Genomic DNA, 20,976 nt, shown 5'->3' with positions numbered 1-20,976 from the left:
GCGCAACTAGAGTAAGCCCACATGCAGCAACGAACACCCAACACAGCCAAAAATAAGTAAATAAATGAATAAATTTATTAAAAAAAAAAAAGTAGAAAGGTAGGGACTTCCCTGGAGGTCCATTGGGTAAGACTGCGCTCCCAATGCAGGGGGCACGGGTTCGATCCCTGGTTGGAGAACTAAGATCCCACATGCTGCCTGGCATGGCCAGAAAAAAAGTAGAAAGGTAGAAAAGGATCTTTCAGGAATGAACATGACAGAGCAAATGATGTGAAGGAGGGAAATGCCAAGACTTCCCTTGATGTCCCTAAAAGCCACTGCTGCAGAGCAGGGACCCATGAGAATTAATGGGAGTGGATCATCTCCTTCAGGTGTGTCAAGGCTACCAAAAAAAAAAAAACATTGCTAAGGGAGATGAGAAGTAACCAGAGTTTTTAACAAAGAGCAGACAGCTGGATTTGTGTTTTAAAAGTCGAGTTTTTAACAAAGAGCAGACAGCTGGATTTGTGTTTTAAACGTCGGTGTAGGGACTTCCCTGGTGGCGCAGTGCTTAAGAATCTGCCTGCCAATGCCGGGTACACAGGTTCAAGCCCTGGTCTGGGAAGATACCACATGCTGTGGAGCAACTAAGCCTGTGTGCCTAGAACCTGTGCTCCGCAACAAGAGAAGCCACCACAATGAGAAGCCCATGCACTGCAATGAAGAGTAGCCCCTGCTCACCACAACTAGAGAAAGGCTGCATGCAGCAACAAAGACCCAATGCAGCCATAAATAAATAGATAAATAAACTTTAAAAAAAAGTTGGTGTAAAAGACTCATAGGGAAATTTAGGGTCAAAAGTTAAAAGGTTACTCTGTGGTTCTGCTCAAATTTATTTCTTTAACTCTTACATACGTACATCACACACATGTATGCATACATTATTTGTTTACAATGTATGTTTGCTAATTGCTGCCCCTTACCAGATGAGGGCAAGTAGAAAATTTATTTCAGAGAAATGACACGTATTATAAGTTGTAGCAAAACAGTTTTAAAATATTAAATGATAGTACTGTTGATAAGTGGATTGTTTAGAGAACTTCATGTGTGTGTGGTTTTTTTTAAAATTTATTATTTTTATTTTTGGCTGTGTTGTGTCTTCGTTGCTGTGCGCGGGCTTTCTCTAGTTGTGGTGAGCAGGGGGTACTCTTTGTTGAGGTGCGTGGGCTTCTCATTGCGATGGCTTCTCTTGTTGTGGAGCACGGGCTCTAGGCGCGCAGGCTTCAGTAGTTGTGGCATGCGGGCTCAGTAGTTGTGGTGCACGGGTTTAGTTGCTCTGTGGCTTGTGGGATCTTCCTAGACCAGGGTGCGAACCTGTGTCCCCTGCATTGGCAGGTGGATTCTTAACCACTGCGCCATCAGGGAAGTCCCAGGTTCCACTGATTTTTACTCTTGCATTTTCTGGATCATTCTTTATTCTTTATCTCCAATTCCATGGTCTGGGTCCTTTACTTTGGACATAAGTCTGTTTTCTTACATCCTTCCCTGTCTTTAGCCATTTCCTGTTTAATTATGTTCTGTACATAACTTCCGATATTATTACTGAGCTTATCTGTGTTTTGATGCTTGCTGTGTGCTAGCATTATACTTACGTGGGCAAAATAAATTCTTTGGTATTTCCTAGAAATTTTTTAGTCTCAATCCTTACTCAAAACTCATCATTTGAGGAAGAGAAACCATCTTATTTTAGTTATTACAAATTGAAATTAAACATTACTCCATTTCCCCAAATTTACTAGAACACCGTATATTTAGCTCCCAATGCTTAGAGACCAGGAGAGTCCTTCATACTTTAAAGTCAAAAGTTTATATCCAGTTCTGCCCAGCCAAGACATAGTTCTGCTACAGAGACCTCATGTAGCCTCTCATGACTTCTGACCACAGAGGTAGCACTTGCTTTAACTGGTTTTATCTCTTATCAGTTCATCATACTGCTCATCATACCTGGCCTCAGCACCCCTGTTTGTTTTACCTTGTTCATTATAGCCTCCTGATTCACAAAATAAATTGGATAAGCTAAGGATTTACTTCTACTTTCTTTAAATTGTCAGGATTTTAATTTTGTGTTGGAGAGGTAGGATGAAGAATCAGTCGGGTGAAAATGTTGACCTTCAGAACAGAAGAATCAGAAGAACATTAATAAGTACCATGAAATCATATGCAATAGATTTTGTGTGTGTGTGTGTGTGTGTGTGTGTGTGTGTGTAAGTAACTATAAAGCAGGGCAACTTGTTTTCTACCATGGCTAATCATTTGGTTCAACAAATGTATTAAACGCCTGTCAGGTTTAAATCACTAAGTGCTCTACGAGTTATAAAGAATGGTTATAACCTTGCCATGAAGGGGATTACAGAGTGAGTTAAACAAGTAAGAACTGATAAACTTACTAAGAACTAAGACAGAATAGAAAGCTGTAGGAGCCATATATAAATAGGAAAATGCTGTGGGGGCATAGAACAGGAATGGTTTGACTTACTAGGTTTAAAGAACCATCCGGTCAAAGAGAGGGGGGTATTTGTCTGTCAAGAAGTAGGATTTTATTGGGTGAACAGGAAGAAGGATCATAAGTGGAGGGGGTAGCACGTATGAGGCATGAAAGTACTAGGCACTTGGGAGGGACAGCAAACAGCTAAGAGTGGTTAGACTACCACGGGCCTGGGTGGAGTTTGGTATAGGAAGAGGCTGTAAACGTACAGAGTAAGCAGTGTAAAATGCCCCAGAAGAGTTTAAACTTCATTTTGCAGGCATTAGCAAATCACTGAAAAGTATTGACATCACATCTGTTCTAGGAAGATAATTCTGGTAGCTGTGAGAGATTGCGTTAGAGAAGTGAGAGTAAAAACAGACAGTTGTTAGAGGCCTCTTGGAGTAGCCCAGGTGACAGATGATATTTTTCTGATTCCTTTTCTTCCAGTTTATAATTTACAGTTTTTTAATTCCTTTAATTTACTATGGGAATTTAAATTTTAGGAAGTAGTACATTGATCTATTTTAGAATATTAGGACTGTAATGAAAGTTTTATGCAATATAAGCTTTGAGATTTGAACACTTAAATAATTTCTCCTGTCCAGGCTTTGCCATGATCCTTGGGTAAACTTTTAAATTTTGTTGAGCTTGTTTTTTTTTATGTATAAAAATTAAGATGATAATACCTATCTCACAGAATAGTTCTGTGTATCGAAATGACAGTCTTTAAGTGCCAGACATAGTAAACACTCACAGTTGGTGTTGGTTTCCCTGACTCTTTATTTTCCCATTTAAAGTTTCCTAAAATGGCTCTAGTGGGGTTGGATGGGAGTACTTGGCAAAACAGCTTTCAAAAGTTTGAATCCTAAAAAGCCACTAAGGGCAGGTAGTTTCCTCCCTGTCAGGCCTGCATTGCTCTTTGTTCTAGGTTTAATCAGTTTTAGAGGATCACAAGATCCCCTGAAATAAAATGAGCTTATGCATGAGTGTGTGGGCTGTTTTACCTTTTCTCAGACCAGAAATGTATTAAAAATAGGGATTTTATATTTTTCTTTGTCAATCCTGTGATTAAATTAGGCTTTGTATTAAGTGATAGGGCTTTATAGTACATATTAGTCAGAGATAGGTCTGATCCCCACTTGAGTATTTTCTGTTCTGAAAGACATTTTACTTAGTGTTTCTACCTAGATGTCTCATGAGCATCTCAAATTTTATATATTCTTTATAATACGCTTGATTTCCTGCCCATTCTACCCTTCTCAAACTTGTGCTTTCCCAGATCTTTTCCATCTTATTAAATGATAGCGCCTTCTATCCAGTTATTCATGCCAGAAACCTGGGAGTTATCCTTGCTTCTTTCCCCTAACTCACTCATGAAATCTAATCCTGTTGGTTCTCCTTAGAAAATGCTTATTCCTCCCCATATCCATGTTTACCACCCTAGTCCATACTACTGTCGTCTCTTAATTAGATGGCTCTAGCAGCCTCTTAAGCATAAAAGGACAAAAGTATTTGATAAACATGAAGTTGGGAGATTCAGGGCCGCCACCTGGAACTGTGCCTGCTAGGGTACCCAGACTGTCTATGTGTTGGTCTGTATATTGAGCTTCTTGGGTAGCTGCTATATAAACTTTTCTAGCAACTCACAAGGGCCCATTAGTCTTGAAGGGCACTGGCATTCTCTGAACTTTGCTGTTGGAGTATATATCCAGGTGGTAGAGTATTTCCTTGCCTGTGATCGTCTCATTTATAGGGGACTAGTGAGTTGTCTCCTGTGGGAACCAGGGGGTGCTCTACTAGATTTGAATCTACTCTTCGTACCTTCCACACAATGCTTGGACAAGGCTATTTCATGGCAAAAGTGACTAACTCAAGGGTGAAGGCTAAGGATGTAAGAAGCTCTTGCTAAGATAATGAGAGATATATGAGATGCTAAAAATAATCTTAGTTTGTAACTCTCTTCTTCCATTGGCTTTCTAGAATGCTTAGAATAAAATCCAAATTCCTTATCTTGGCTTACAAAGCTAAATGTGATCTTATCTCATTTACCATTTTTCCCTGTTTGCTATACTTTTCCTCAGGTATGCCAAGCTTTCGTACCTCTGTCTGGAATTTTCTCTTCTTCCTACCTTCAATCTTCACATGGATAGCTCCTTGTCATTTAGATGGTTGCTTAAAAGTACTTCCTTAGAAGACTTCTTTACTGCCAAGTCATACTCTGCCACATTAGGCTGTTTTTCATCACAAGGACTTATCTCTAATTGTAAACTGCTCTGTCCACAGTTTAGAGCAATATCTGATAACATGGTAGGCATTCAAATATTTGTTTACCAAGTTTGTCAGTGTACTTTTTAATTGACCTCAAGATTTCTGGGACTGTTGATACTGACAGTTGGGGGGGGGTCTACTGATGGGAATTTGGTTGGATGGTGTGGGGAAGTCCTATATTTTTTAATATGATGGGAAGAAATACAAAGGTTATATGTGAATAAAATTTGTGAATATTTTAGAGCAAACTGCTTCTCTGAGTAAAAATAATAATGCTGTGTTTAACCTTTATGAAATTAAATCGATTTGAAGGATGAACTAACATCTCGAATATTGAAATATTTTCTATTTTATTTTACTTAGTCATTTCAGCGAAACTTAAAGAAAATAAAAAGAATTGGTTTGGGCCAAGTCCTTATGTGGAAGTCACAGTAGATGGACAGTCAAAGAAGACAGAAAAATGCAACAATACGAACAGTCCCAAATGGAAGCAACCTCTTACAGTGTAGGTTTGAAAGTATTTTCTATGGTGTATTTTGTTTAGTAGGTGAGCAGAAATGCAGCTTTAAAAAAGTTTCTCACTTTTTTCTTTGTTCCTCCTCTCTTTTTTTCCCCCTCTTATTCCCCTGTTCTTAGGACTCCTCCTCCTAGTCTCCTTTCTCTTTAATTATTTGTTTTCCCAGTCTCTCCTTTTCATTGCATTGTTGCCGCTGAAAAGTAGCTGGGAGATCCCAGGGTCACTGGCCTAGAAAGATTAGCAGCTCTTTCCTTAATTTAGGTTTGAAATAGAGGGCTATGGGTAGCTCACTTTATTTTTTTAATTTAATTTTTAAAAATAGTTTGTGTTTTTTAAAATTACAGTGCCCACATAGAACCTACACAGGGGTTTTTTTCCTTTAAAAAAAATTATGCTATACATTTTATACTTAACATACGTAGCATCCTTTATCGTTGAGTACGTATGGGTCTAATATCCCTTATATAGCTATGTAATATTCTTTAATATAGATGGACTGTGATTAATTTTACTAGTTCCCTATTGATCGGTTGGTTTCTAATGTTGTGCTATTAGACAGTGTTGCAATATACATCCCTGTGCATATGTCTATATGTTTGTGTTTTTAATCTGTCATTCGAATTCATAGAAGTAGGATGTAGCTCAATTTCAACACTTATTGACGAGGCCTCGGATGTTGGTAGGAAGGGAATTATAGGTTAATTTTAATTTTTCTACTAAAATGGAAGCAAATGTATGATTTACCAACAAATGGATTTTTAAATAATATAATGTATTTGGTTTGTATATTAAAGTGTAGTTCAAAATATAACCAGTTGTTATCTCATCAAATATAGACAGATTGCTTTCATTACCTAACATTTGGAATTCTTGCATTTTTTCTCTTAGAGAAACAAACCTGTAACTAAAAAAAGTTTTATTTCTAAATGGTGAGATGAGACATTTGAAATGATAAGCTCTTCTCTTCACATGATATACATGCTTATGTGGACAGTATTTATTCCTAATAAATGACAAAACAGATTAGCTAAACCTATATTATTGTTTAACATGGATTTTTGAAGTTGTAGGGCATCTTGATGTACTTTATGATTTTGAGCAAATGAATGAAACTTAAGAATTTACTGAAGGTCATCTTGAAACCTATTTGCAGAAGTATCATTCTAATGTTCCTCAGCTGTATTTATTTCAACATCGTTTCTTAGACTTCATTTTTAATTAGTGCCCCATTGGAGATTTGATCTAAATTAAACAATATGTGAGTAACATTTTTTAAAAAAACAAATCTTCAAAAGGCCACAGCCTCTATTAGCGACTGGAGATGTTCAGAATAATAGACTGAATACTCATCTACTTTCTACCAACTATCTGTGCTCACAATAAATGTACTTTAGGGCTCTTGAGCCGATAACGACATGAACTCCTTACTGGTTTAAAAGTTAAGAAAAAAGAAACTCTCCTTGTAGCCCTATATGGTAGTGTTATTCTTAAGTCCAGATGTTCGGGGGAACATAGCCCAAGATCTTCTGAATTTTTAAGTTGCAGCAGATTGGGCTGCAATTTTAACACAGCTTCCATTGTTGGGTAGTAGGCTTTGCAGACTTCTCTCAAGATTTGAATTGAAATAATTTAGAGTAGACCTCAATATAAAATTAAATTTACTAACTCTTTTATTCCATCCCCGGTAGGTTATATAGTGTTCCTGTTTTTCTAATTGAAATAGTTTTTATACAGTTTATTGCAAATTCAGATTTCTATTCTGTATTGGCATTTAGCAAGGTCTGGAAGAGTCTTTATTTGACAGTTTTCCCGGACACTTTGCCTCTAACAGTGTGAAACTTGGGGTAATATAATCCTCAAATCATTAAGTAGCTGACCAAGAAACTTCTTAGTATAAATTTTAATGACAGATTTTTGTTCACAGTCTGCCACCGAGTGGCTGTGTGATCTTGGGCAATTTGCTTAACCTCTCTGAATATCAGCTTCTATATCTGAAGATGGGAGTGGTAATTCTCATCTCAGGGTTGCTGTGAAGATTAAACGAAATAATCCTAAGCTCAGCATACTACCTGACATAAAATAAGGATTTAATTAATTAACTTTTTTGTACTACGAAAGTAAAACTGATTTTTCAACAGTTTGTAGCATGGTGAGCACTTTTACTTTTGTTGATGATATACATGCATGAAATTGCCCCTATAGTTCAGTGACAAGTGAAGATGGCCATAGGCAGTATTGGTTATACGGTAAACTGTAAGGTGTGCAGTGAGAAGATTTTAATTATAATTTATTTACAATCTTGTTGTGATATGTAAGGACATTATTTTTCACCTTTTTTTTCACCTGTAGTATCGTCACCCCTGTGAGTAAATTACATTTTCGTGTGTGGAGTCACCAGACATTGAAATCTGATGTTTTGTTGGGAACTGCTGCATTAGATATCTATGAAACATTAAAGTCAAACAATATGAAACGTATGTATGTAAAAACAATAGAATATGCTCAGCTTTTGTTTTTCTGCAAGAAATTCATGTGCCAAATGTGAAGAAACTATGTTCACTATTTGTTTTTAGGTTTACTTGGTTATGATATTAATAGGGAGATGAATCTTGAACTGTTTAATGCATTCTGAGTAACCGTGGTTTGGCCATTCATTTTGGATCTGATATTTTAAATAAATATTTATTTAGTAAATAGGTATTTATTGAAGGCTATATACTCAATTATGGAAAACAAAAATATAGAGCAGAGCTGAAGGAAAAATGTAATCTCACTACAGAGAGACAAATGTGGTTAATATTTTGACATTTCCTTTTCGAATGCTTATTTTAAAAACTTCCTCATTTTAGATGGTTGTGGTTTTATTTATACATGTATATCTCTATCTTTAGATATCTATATATACTTATAGATACATAAAAACTTGAAACATGCTTATTTTAATTAATATATCATGATTTTAAAACATTTAATCCCTTGAGTATCTAAAACATACTTCAAAGGATTTTATTTCTCATTTAGGATTTACGAGATGAAAATTCATTCTTAAATTATGTTTTCAGTCAATGTAAGTCAGGCATATATTGCTGAGTAGTCTTAGTTGTCCTGCTGGCTCATTTTGTAAAAGAGAATGAATATAATAAGTGAGATGATTAAGCTATTTAGTATCTTACATTGTGGATATTAACCATTAGGAAATTTTGTTCTATTTTTAAAATGTTTTTGGTATCAAAAGGCCTGAAACCTTGGGTGAAGTGTATTAAAACAAATTGTGTACACATAAATGTAAAGTTTTTCTGACAATTTTGTTTTCAACAGTTAAGACTTAAAGGAAAAAAAGTGACCATTTTCTATAATTTTATTCTCTTCCAGTTGAGGAAGTAGTTGTGACTTTACAGCTTGTAGGTGACAAAGAACCAACAGAGACAATAGGAGATTTGTCGGTTTGTCTTGATGGGCTGCAGCTAGAGTCTGAAGTTGTTGCTAATGGTGAAACTACATGTTCAGAAAGTGAGTAATCACTTATTATATAGGGTCTTTAATGATTCCTCTTACATTAGCCACTGTAGTATGTTGTAATTATTGCTGTTCTTTTCCACATTAAAGAAATTATTTTATTTCCTTTTTAGAAAGAGACATTTTTCATTTTAAACTTTTAGTGCATTGTTTCTATGAGGAAAACATTTTTCTATAGGTTGAAAAGCTAGCCAAGTAAAAGCCATATCACAGTTGGCCCTATGAGTGATGAATTGATTTATAAAGTGTCCGTTCTGTAGGCCAACAGTGGCAGTTAGTATGACACATTTGATGCTACACCTTCTCCAGTGCTAATGGCAGACATAGTTTACTCTCTGTAGCAGTGTCTGATTGAGTTTAAATTTGACTCGAAATCCTTCTTAGTACTGTACCAGACAAGCCAGTAACAAGCTGGAATCCATTTGCCATTCCTCTTCCATTTTTGTAGGCTACATTTATTGAGATGTCTTTGAGTTATAATAATGACAGAACCAATTCTTTATATGTATGCTGATATATTTTACAGTTTATGATTTACTCGTGTTTGTTAAAGGAAATAAATATGAGCTGTAATTAAAAGAAGTTGGCTAGCACCTGAGTCAGTGCCTGCACAGCTAGCATGCTTAATTAAAACCACTTCTCAGTGGATTCCCTTTAGATATTTCCAACCGTTATTAATGTGCTAATAAGTGTATTTTCACTTGAAACACAGATTGTAGAGGCCCCAAGACAAAGCACGTATTAATGGTCTCCTTGATTAGTCTGACAAAGATCTTTTTGTTTACTTAGAAACTGCCTTATGAAACATTTTGCAGTTGTCAGGTGCTGCTGTACTTCTGTTCCTACTTTGGAAGACTTCCTACTTCCTTTCTAACTCATGACCCTTTTTAATAGCAGAACCTTTAAGATAGTCCTGGTGTGTCTTCCAGTTTGGTTCTTTGGGGTTAATGAGGGTGGAAAGAAACTTCTGAATTCGTTATACTGCTTCAGAGTTGACATGTTCATTGTAATTGACTGTTATTCACAGGAACTCTGTAATAGTTACATTTTTCTATAAATTGGAATTCCTGAAGGTAATAAAAGTTAAGTTATATTGTTAAACGGCTCTAAAACCTCAGTATTTATAGCTTCCTAAGTTTTTTTTCCTACAAATTGAAACTGCTACTAATGCAGAATATTTAATAATTAACAAAAGTAAAGCATGTCAGCCTTCATATTTCAGAGTAGACTCTAAACTGCATATTATACTTATGACTTTACTGTTTGTTTCCTACAGAAGTGGACATTTCTATGTAACCAGTTTTTGACTCAAGTAGGAAAGTAATTGACAGAATTTAATCTCATTCTTTGAAGTAAAGAGAGGTTTTAACTGGGAAGTCACAGTGGATTTTAGGGCTAGAGTTGCCACATACAGTAGCTGCCATTTGTTTAATGTTTACCATGTGCCAGGCACTGTGTTGGTGTGTTTACATATATATTCATTTAACCATCACAATTTTGTAAGACATTCTGCATATAAAAGAAAGTGAGGCTCTGAGAGTTTAAATAGTATGTCCCGTATCACACCAACAAGTGCGATGCAGAGTCAAGATTGAAACACAAATATTTGTTGGTTTCCTTTTCTTTTCAATATACTTTCCATTTCACAGTTAAAAACTTAGGAACTTTAAATGAAATCATGAGTTGTTATAAGTAAGCAAAGAAAACCCAATTAAGTCCACAAGCATCTGTGGTGGGAACTTCACTTGTATTGTTTTTTGATTGATTCCATTAACTATAAGCCAGAAATGAAAATTAGAGTTTAGCGCTAAAATTGAATTTCTGTCATCTGAGCATTGTTTGGTTGGTTTCTTTTGTATTCTAATATTTTTCTAACGTTACAGAGTTTTAGTGTTTTTTTCCCCTCTGTGTGTTCAGTCAAGTTTTTGTGGCTTTGCTGTACAGCAAAAACTAATACAACATTTTAAATCAACCATACTCCAATAAAAAATTAATTAAAACACAAAAAAGTTTTTGTGGAAGAACTCATGGGATTTTAGACTTTAATATTTTTGGTTAATTTAAAAATAATGCTTATAAAAAGATCTGTCTGAATTTTGGTATTAAAAGTCACCAAATAATAGCTTGTTATATATTTAGATATACTGCGAAGATTTTTCTAATAAGATAGATAGCATTATCTCTTTTGATAGTTAAATTTTCATTTTTTTGGTAGATAAAATTTTCATTCTTTTTGGTGGATAAATTTTCTAAAAATGGCAGTTATATAAGTAAACTCTTTTTCAGGTGAAACAGATTTTACTCACTATGTTTGTTTGTTCTTCCCACTTCAAGCTTTATTTAAAAACCAGAGAGCTTTATGTTCCCGTTCTACCTCCCCTACCACTGTCTTCACTCAGGGAACAAGTTTAATATCCCAACTGAGAGTGTCATTTGTAACATTTTCTTTGATACTCTTCCTTATTTTTCTGTTTAGGAAGTAATTACATAATTTGTCTTGATGTTTTCATTTTCTTAAGTACAGAGTTAATCTGCTTTTATGAGTCTTTGGGAAGAAGAAGACTTTATTTAATTTGCTAGTTAGGTAGACTTACTGTAGCTCTCAGATCTAAATTAACCTAATAAATTGAGAGTAGGTAGTTGTTCATTTCTGCAAGAACTTCCCATTCATGTATTTTGACTTCTTGGGTGGGTGGTGGTGGTTGATTGTTAGTTTAACACCTGTCTTCCCAAATATGGCATTCAACAAGAAACACTGAAAAGTATCATCATCAAAGGCATTAGTTTTCCTAAAGAGAAATAAAAGTCTATTTTACTTTTAAATTTATGATAATAAAATAGGAACATATTCTTGTAAAGATCTTTATTCTTTACCATGGATGCTCTGGAAATGTATTTAAAATTAATTTGGGGATAGTTGTTGGCATATGTGACCTCCGGTTCTTATTGTGTATGTTCCATTTTGTTTTGGTTTTATCTCATTCTTTCCCAGTCTTTCTCATTAAACTCTAGTTTTTGTGGTTTCTTTTGATTTTAGGGTAAATAGTCATTTTCATTTGTGATTATAATGTTTCTTTTCAGTAAAATAAATTCTAAGAAACTAGATGAAGTTTTTTGCTATACCAAATATTATTTGAAATTGCTATCCCTCCACTGGGTCTGGGTACCAACTAATTATTTTATAGAGAGAAACTTTGCTGTAATGGTATTTTTAAAAATTTGACTTATATTTGATTGATTATTTTAAATGTTTGCTCAGAATATTAACTAACATCACAAAAAAGCCAGCAAAACTTCCTTTACACACTTACTTTTTTTAATCTTTATCAGTGCTACTTTAAAAATGGAAGTATTGGGAATTCCCTGGTGGTCCAGTGGATAGGACTTGGTGCACTCACTGCCAGGGACCCGGGTGTGATCTTAAGAATTAGAATATGAACAATATCATTGCATCCACCCGTGTTCTCCTCCCTATATCAATCCTTGTCTTTTTCCTAGAGATAATCACTGTTCTGAACTTTGAATTTATCATTTCCTTGCTTTAAATTTTTTTCACATATGCATGTGTCCTTTTGCGCTCTATGAAAATATCAGTGTTGCCTTTTAAGATTTATCCATTTTGTGTCTGTAACTCACTTATTTTCATGGCTGTATAATAATCCATTGGGTGAATATACCACAGTTTATCCTTTTTTTTTTTTTTTTTTTTGCGGTACGCAGGCCTCTCACTGTTGTGGCCTCTCCCGTTGCGGAGCACAGGCTCCGGACGTGCAGGCTCAATGGCCATGGCTCACGGGCCTAGCCACTCCGCAGCATGTGGGATCTTCCCGGACTGGGGCACGAACCCGTGTCCCCTGCATCGGCAGGCGGACTCTCAACCACTGCGCCACCAGGGAAGCCCCAGTTTATCCATTTTTATGTCAAAGGACATTTGGACTCTTTCCAGTTTTTTGCCATAATGAACATAAGTGATACATTGAACATTTTTGTATTTATATATGTCTCCTGGTACATAGGTTGAAGGGTCTTTGTAGGCTGTATACTTGGGAGTGGGATTCCTAGGATATGACACAAGTGCATTTTCAGCTTTACAACATTTATTGTTTCTTCAAATATGCCTCTTTTTTGTTATTCTTTTAATTTTGATGAAATTTACAAAATAGATACTTAACCTTATAAAGTGTACAATTCATTTCCATTTAGTGTATTCACAGTGATGTGTATCCACTACCTCTCATTTCAAAACTTTTTCATCACCCCCCAAAACCAAACCATTATCCGTTAAGTAACCAGTCCCTATTCCCCCTCCCCTCCATCTCCTGGTAACCACTGGTATGTCTCTATGGATTTACCTTTTCTGAGTGTATCATAAAAAAGGAATCATAGAGTATGTGACCTTTTGTGTCTGGATTCTTTTGCTTAGCATATTAGTTTTGTTTGTTTGTTTGTTTTGGCCACACTGCATCTCTTGTGGGATCTCAGTTCCCCGACCAGGGATTGAACCTGGGCCACAGCAGTGAGAGCGCAGAGTCCTAACCATTGGTCTGCCAGGGAATTCCCTGGATAATATTTCATTGTGTGTATATATGCCACAATTTTTTTTTATCCATTTGTCCACTGATGGACATTTGCCTTATTTCCACCTTTTGGCTATTAATGAATTATAAATAATGCTGCTATAAACATTTGTGTCCAAGTTTCTTTGTGCATGTCTTGGATATATACCTAGGAGTGGAATTGCTGATGCTTGTTTTTGATAGTTTCTTATTTCTTGCTTGTTAGTTTTCTTTTGATGAGTAGGTTTTTTATATTCTCCATTTGAAAATTCCAGTATCAGAAATATTTGGGGATATAAATGTTTTGACTCTCCTTCATTGAGGCTTGTTTTCTTATATGTTATGGCTCTTTGATTGCCAGTTTATATTTGATCTTAGTCTGGGGGAATCTTAAGGGCCTAATAAGTTGGGGATTCTTTGGCCAGAGAAAATTTCTTTTGCTTCTGTTAGTGCCGGATGTGTCACCTACCTGGGAATACTTCAGCTCCTTTCCAGGATCCCCAGCCTAATGTGGATGTCTCTGGTTCAGCCCCCTCACCTTGTTTCTGATCCACCTCAGAGCCCTCAGGGTAAAACTGTCTTTCACATTTGCTTACTGCACCCTGCTCTTGCTCTCATATCAGTTCACTTGTTTGTTCATTTTGCTTTTGAGATTGCTAGGCACCCAAGTAGTAGAAATAGTGTGTTAAATTGCTTCATCTAAAAGCTGGTTCTTCTGTGGCAGGAGGATCCTTTTCAGTAGAATAGAAGAGATCTTTGTTGATCTTCTAACAAAGTGTCCTCTGGATAAAATGTGTATTTAGAAATCTGATAAGGTTTTTATTTTTTTGGAGGAAATTTGGATTGGGAATACTTTTAAACAGCAGTATGTTTATAAAATGCCAACTTAAGTACAGCCTTTTTCCTCTTCTTGGACATTCATTGTATAAGTGTTGGATAGATTTATATTTTTTAACTATTCTCTTGTTGAAAGCACAAGATTAGATCTAAATAATGTCATAAATTTCATAGTTATGGCTTTACTCTGTGTTGAAGTGAAATAAAAGATTGAACAAAAATAATCCTTGTTCGAACTTTGAAATGTAAATGTCAGGAAACAATAATAGTTAATATTTATGGCGTGCTTATATGTGCTGGGCACTGTTCTAAACGTTTAATTTTCATAACTGTTCTATGAAAGTAGGCATCATTCATTATTGTTCCCATTTTATACACGAGGTAAAAGGCACAGGAAAATCAATAGTATTCCTCTAAGGTCACAAAGTTAGTACATGTTGAACCTAGAATACACACCCAGGCAGTCTGGCCTCAGTCCATGTCATTAAATATGTACTGTGCTTCACTGTAGTAAATGATAAAGTTTAGAAGTAGCAATTATTGGTAGAGTTAAATGGATTATTTCAAATTATCTTCTTATTTTTCGAAAAATAATGGAACACTGATTGATTTAATTTATGATATTTTGTTTTGGTTTTCTGATTTCATTTATGTCATTTATCAGCTATTTTAGGGGAATATATTCCATATAAAAATAATTCTTATAAAATTGAAGCGTACCGTTTTCAGCCAAAATGTATTTCATTGTACTGTGTTCTTTAAAACCATTTTTAACAGCTTTATTGGCATGTATTTTATATTTCATAAAATTTACCTATTTCAAGTGTGTTAATTTAATGATTTTTAGTAATTTAATGAGTGATCTAATAATTTACTGTAAATCAGATTTAGAACATTTTCATTCGCTAGTAAGATCCCTCCTGCTTATTCACAGGAAATCCCATTTTGACCTCTAGCCTAGAGCAACCACTAATCTATTTTCTGTCTCTAAAAATTCATCTTTGCTGGACATTTTATGTAAATGGAATCATAACAATATGTAGTCTTTGTGTCAGGCTTCTTTCACTTAGCATAATGTCTTTTCAGGTTTATCAGTGACATAGCGTATTTCAGTAGTTTGTTCCTTTTTATTATTGAATAATTTTCCATTGCATAGGTATACCACATTTTATCTATCTACCTGTACCATTTTTTTAAAATGTAACATTTCTAGATAAGACACTTGCCAACCTTTCTGAGTATGATATAGTAGTAATATAGTGGTGTCTCAGCATCTTTTTAATGAATTAGTTCATTAATTATGCTTTGGAGTAATATAGTGATTTCACTGTTTGAAACTAGAGACTGTATTTAGGGACTATTATTCTTTAGCTAAACGGACCTAGACTGTTAAACTTGAGTTCTTTTTGCATTTCATAGTTTTTTAAACTTCTCTATATACTGTTTTTCAGAATCTATTTTATTATCGTCCTGCTGGTAATCAGCACTTTTTTGGAGAGGTAGTTGACTCCTCCCCAAAAGATGACTAAAATACATTTGAATTAGAATCAAGCGTGACATATTTCAAACAAGGCAGAAGCAGCATATGAGTAATATACCTTGACTAATTAACATCTCTTACACATAATAATCATTTGCACAAAATTTTGGTAAAACTTCTCAATCACAAGAACATTTATCATATTTTCCTTTTAAATATCATGTTGGACTTTAACTCTGTTCCAGTATATTCTTTACTAGAAAGATTTGGTGAAAGGTTTTGTTTACATAGCATGTTTAAGAAAAAGGTGCAAACCACTTTCTGAAACTCGTTTTCTGTACAACTTTTATTGTTAAAGGTGCTTCACAGAATGATGATGGCTCCAGACCCAAGGATGAAACAAGGTAAGAGTTCACTTATTACATACCACAGAATGCAGAAAGAAACAAGGGAGAATGAATAAGTTTCATTTTAGTCAAAACTTTTAAATTCAGATTGATATAAAAATGAGTATCAAAAATTTCAGGGCTCAAGGTAAGAAAGGAAATATTTATGGAAAATTCAAGACCCTAAGCTTATATGACTGCAGTTCTCTAGAGTAGGCCAGAGATACCCAAACGCTAATACTTCTTCAGCTTATAGAAAAGTGAATATGTTGGCACTTTTCCAAAGGTAGGAAAGTTCAGAATCCCAGGGTCATCATTGGGCTATTTTCTTTTCTAGGAAAGCTGGGCTATAATTTTTCTCACTGGGATTAAAAAGCAATAGAAAAGGTTTTTAAAATTAATAACTGTCTGTAGACTGGAAGACAACTTATGCCTCTTGTGTTTCTTTTTATTTTTCTGTTTCATAGTTTTTTTGAAGTCATGAAATTTCCCTCATAAAGATGTTTTAATACTTCAGATTTCTTTGGTCAAATAACTTCTCTTTTGCCTAATAAACCCATACTTTTGCATTAATAAGTGAGAATGTAGTAGAATTTTATAGTGCATTGAAAGGTTCTGTTTTGCCACTCTCATTTCTTTTTTGCAAAATCTCTCTTATAATACTTTATGAAACTACTCTAGACGGCTGTAAGTTTCTTGCAAAGGCATTGCTAGAGCCCTGGCTTCATGCCATTTATTTAATCAATGCTTTACATTTTCCCAAGTGAATCATTGTTCACAAATAATCTGAGGAACAATGTCTTCTAGGTTTATGAGACTGCCAGACTAATCTTTGAGCATGTTTTTTTGTGTTAAGCATGAATTCCTTTGCATTAGCTTTTTCCAGAGAGCATACCTCTGAGATGATGGGTTTGAAAAACATTTTGTAAACTGTCAAATGCTGTTTAAATGTTGCTACACAACAATCATGGTGGTGAATCCCTTGCTTTTGTTTGCAGACTTCATAACTACAAGGCATGTGAACAAGGCAAAACCTCCCCCTCCCCTCAGTCATTTAAGAAGCTTACTAAACAGCTTTAGGTTCTTTTACTGTAATTCAAGCACTGCCTATATCATCAGTATAGTCCTGTTGGTCTCCTTTCCCCCATAGCATGTCTGGATGTTGTATATTTCTCAGTGTTGTCTTCTGTCACTTTTATCAATTACCAAGATGATTGGTGCCTGGCATTCAACATTTTGTTTTTGGATGTGCCTTCTTGACTGTTAATCTTTGATTTGTATATTGTGACCTTATTATATTAGCATCTTGGTTCTCCATGTTTCGATCAGGTACATATGTATGGTGAGATAAGCAGGGGTTTGTAAGACTGAAGCAGAAAACAAAGCCATAGTAGCACTTAATTTGTAGCTAATTGCTTGTCACATATAATGGTGGTGATAAGTTCACACTGACAATTCTGTACAGTATACAGGTTTCCATATTGGTTTTCAAAATTCATCTCAGGTTTTAGCTCCACAATCACTCATTAAAGGAACTAAAGTTAACCACCAGTGCTATTTTAGTATCACCATGTTTCTCAAGCTTCAGAGTACATTAGAATCACCTGTAAGACTTGTTCAACAACAGATTGCCCAGTCACAGATTGCCAAGCCTTGTGTCCTCCTCCCAAATTGTTACATCTAGGATGGGGCCCAAGATTTGCATTTCTAACAATTTTCCAGGTGATACTGATAGACTAGGTCCTACACTTCGAGAACCACTATTCGGGAGACATACAGGTATTTCTTAGATTTCAACAAACTATTATGGGAAATCTTTCAGTTATGTAACAAAGTCTATTTCTTGAAAATCTAGGCTTGCACATCTTGGCAGAAGTGTCACTCGATCTTAATCTCATCCTCTTTTACTTCAGAGCTGGTTTGAATCCTGTTTCTTTTTTGAACTGCTTTTACTTGTATTTATTAGAAAATGATACATGATTTTTAAAATGTGAAACAGTCTATAAAATGTATAAAAACTTCATGGAAGAAATGGCATTTGACCTAAGACCATTAAGCATAGTTATAATTTGGATATGCATGTCTTGAGGGAATTGGATGAAGGAGTCTAGGTGGAAAGAAGAAAAACAGTCATGGAGGTGGGGAAGAACACAGGGGTTTTATTGGAAATCTTTAGCCTCAGTATTTGGCTGAAAATAGAGTAATTGAAAGTGGGAAATGGCAGGTGGTGAATTTGAAAGTAGAATCATTCTGTATTTATTGCCTCTTACTATGTGTCAGGCAGTATGATGAACAGGTTTCCTGTTATTTCAGTTAATCCTTAAATATTTTTATGAGGTAGGTATCATTTTTACAGGTTATGAGAAAACTGAGGCTCAGAAAGGGAAAGAAACTTGCCTGAGTTAATAGTGTAAGTGGCACTGTTGAACCTGGGACTGCCTTACCTTCAGAGCCCGAGTGTCTTTTACTGTTGCCTAAAGTGGAATGCTTCCCCCCCCGCCCCGTGCCCATGTAAGTGCTTATCCCTCAATAAATGTTATTTTTAGTACTGCAGAGGTTGGAGCCAGATGGAGATTTTGGTTTGCAAGTATAGGCTTCTAGAATCTTTTTCTCTGGAGAGGAATGTCTTTTAAAATATTTGAACAGAGCATTGGTATGATCAAAACACCATAAGAAAAATTATTTGACAGTCAGTATGTAGTTTGGATTGTATGGTGGTGGTGAAGGTGGGAAGACCTCTGTGGGAACTTATTACAGTAATCCACTGAGAGATAATGAGGGTTGGAACTGGAGCAGTGGTGGTAGAAGAGTAGAGAAAAAACGTGCCAGTGAAATCAGTGGGACTTAGGCATTGAGTATCAGGAGGCACAGGAGAGAAGAAAAGTCAAATTGCCTGCGAGGGTAGCAGAGTCACCCACAGAACTAGAACATAGGAGGAAGAGTGGCTTTAGCATTGGAGAGTTATTCTATATCTCCTGCATTTAGCTGATAATTTGGTACCAGGGGATGAGAATGAGACAAAGATTCGAGTTCTGATTTGGAATTATTTTAAAAGATGATTTTTGAAATCATGGAATTTGAGACCCTAGGCAAAAATTTGTGGAGAATGAAAACTAAGATAAGAACAGAACCATAGGGACCTATATTTAGTAAAGTGGAGGAAGAGGACAAACCAAAGAAGGAATGGTTTAGAAGTGGGGAGTACAGGATTAGAAAAGCAGTGTCACAGAAATTAAGAGAAAAATGTTTTTAAAAGATGTGTATTTAACATTATCAAATACTGCAGGAGAGAATGAGATCTTAGCCTAATCAAGCCAGGGAAAACTGGCTGTATGGAAAAAGAAAAATCAGGTTAGAACTTCAGCTCATCCCCAAATGAAGGTGGATTCTAGGTTTTTTAAATTGATTTTTAAAAATGAAATTATAAAACCTTTAGAAGAAAATATCTCTGAATACATTTAATTATGTAGAAATATAGAACTCTTGTATGTTCAAACATGTAAAAGCAAATGATCACTATTTAACCAATATGAAATTAGTACCTTCGGATTGTAAAAAGCTCTCACAAATAATGAGGAAAAATTATTCCTTTGTAATAGAAAAATGTACAAAAGACAGACATACAGTGAGTGCATGGAAGAGGAAACTCAGATGGCCTATAAATGAAATACTGTTGAACATTCATGTTTTTATTTACCAAATTGACAAAGATTTAAAAGTATATAAATGGGGGCTTCCCTGGTGGCGCAGTGGTTAAGAATCCGCATGCCAACGCAGTGGACACGGGATCAAGCCCTGGTCCAGGAAAATCCAACATGCCACGGAGCATCTAAGCCTGTGCGCCACAACTACTGAGCCTGCTCTCTAGAGCCTGCAAGCCACAACTACTGAGCCTGTGTGCCACAATTACTGAAGCCGACGTGCCTAGAGCCCATGCTTTGCAACAAGAGAAGCCACTGCATTGAGAAGCCCGCACACTGCAGCGAAGAGTAGCCCCTGCTCACCGCAACTAGAGAAAGCCCGCGCACAGCAATGAAGACCCAACACAGCCAGAAAGGAAGGGCGGGCGGGAGGGAGGGAGGGAGGAAGGAGCAATGGGATAATATATTAAAATGTTAAAAGTATATAAATACTTTATAGTGAAATGGGCATTTTCATATCTATCTGGTGGAGAACAGATCAATTATTACCTTTAAAAATATTTTTTTCTTGGGTGCAGTGGTTGAGAATCTGCCTGCCAATGCAGGGGACACGGGTTCGAGCCCTGGTCTGGGAAGATCCCACATGCCATGCAGCAACTGGGCCCGTGAGCCACAGCTACTGAGCCTGTGCGTCTGGAGCCTGTGCTCCGCAACAAGAGAGGCCGCGATAGTGAGAGGCCCGCGCACTGCGATGAAGAGTGGCCCCTGCTCGCCGCACTAGAGAAAGCCCTCGCACAGAAACGAAGACCCAACACAGCCAAAAAAATAATTAAAAAAATATTTATTTTCTTAAGTTAGCAATCAATATTTCAGTTTAAAATATTTGCCTGCTTTGCCCCAGCTATTCTATTCTGGCAGTCTACCTGAAGGAAATAGAAAATGTCACTCCCTTCCGTAAAAAAGATTAGATTATGGTATATCCATAAGATAGAGTATTCTACAGTCATTAGAAATGTTTTCAGATAATTTGGGTGAAATGCTCAGTATATAATGAATAATAAAGAAACAAAAACCCACCCAGGATATGAAACATTGTATGATCATATAAATAGTATAATCAGTCATAGCCAATGCAAAAGGACGGACAAGAGATTATCTCTTAATGGTAATAATCTCTAGAATGTACGATTGAAGGTAATTTTTATTTTATAACTAGAAATTTTTATTTTGAAAACCTCTTAATTAAAATGCACTAAATACATTAGTTGA

The 20,976-nt window shown here is 35.7% G+C and overlaps 2 protein-coding genes across 5 annotated transcripts in view; one reads left to right on the top strand and one right to left on the bottom strand.

Annotated features, from left to right (window-relative positions):
- The window catches only part of PXMP4 (peroxisomal membrane protein 4), a 772,061-nt gene that overhangs the window by 697,063 nt on the left and 54,022 nt on the right, over nucleotides 1-20,976 (bottom strand). The gene's annotated exons all lie outside the window — the stretch shown is intronic.
- The window catches only part of ITCH (itchy E3 ubiquitin protein ligase), a 180,536-nt gene that overhangs the window by 109,155 nt on the left and 50,405 nt on the right, over nucleotides 1-20,976 (top strand). For 3 of the 4 annotated variants that reach the window (XM_049698921.1, XM_049698922.1, XM_004272743.4), the window contains 4 exons: nucleotides 5,138-5,279; nucleotides 7,641-7,765; nucleotides 8,664-8,801; nucleotides 16,039-16,084. In XM_049698921.1, coding sequence (XP_049554878.1) covers nucleotides 5,138-5,279; nucleotides 7,641-7,765; nucleotides 8,664-8,801; nucleotides 16,039-16,084 — 451 coding nt within the window. Of the gene's footprint in view, nucleotides 1-5,137; nucleotides 5,280-7,640; nucleotides 7,766-8,663; nucleotides 8,802-12,761; nucleotides 13,933-16,038; nucleotides 16,085-20,976 lie in introns of those variants that run through there. The other variant, XM_049698923.1, reaches the window with a different exon arrangement.

Source organism: Orcinus orca, chromosome 16, assembly GCF_937001465.1.
Source record: "Orcinus orca chromosome 16, mOrcOrc1.1, whole genome shotgun sequence".
Classification (NCBI taxonomy): domain Eukaryota; kingdom Metazoa; phylum Chordata; class Mammalia; order Artiodactyla; family Delphinidae; genus Orcinus; species Orcinus orca.
Note: the sequence above shows the minus strand (reverse complement) of the source record. Positions and strands in the feature narration are given on the sequence as shown.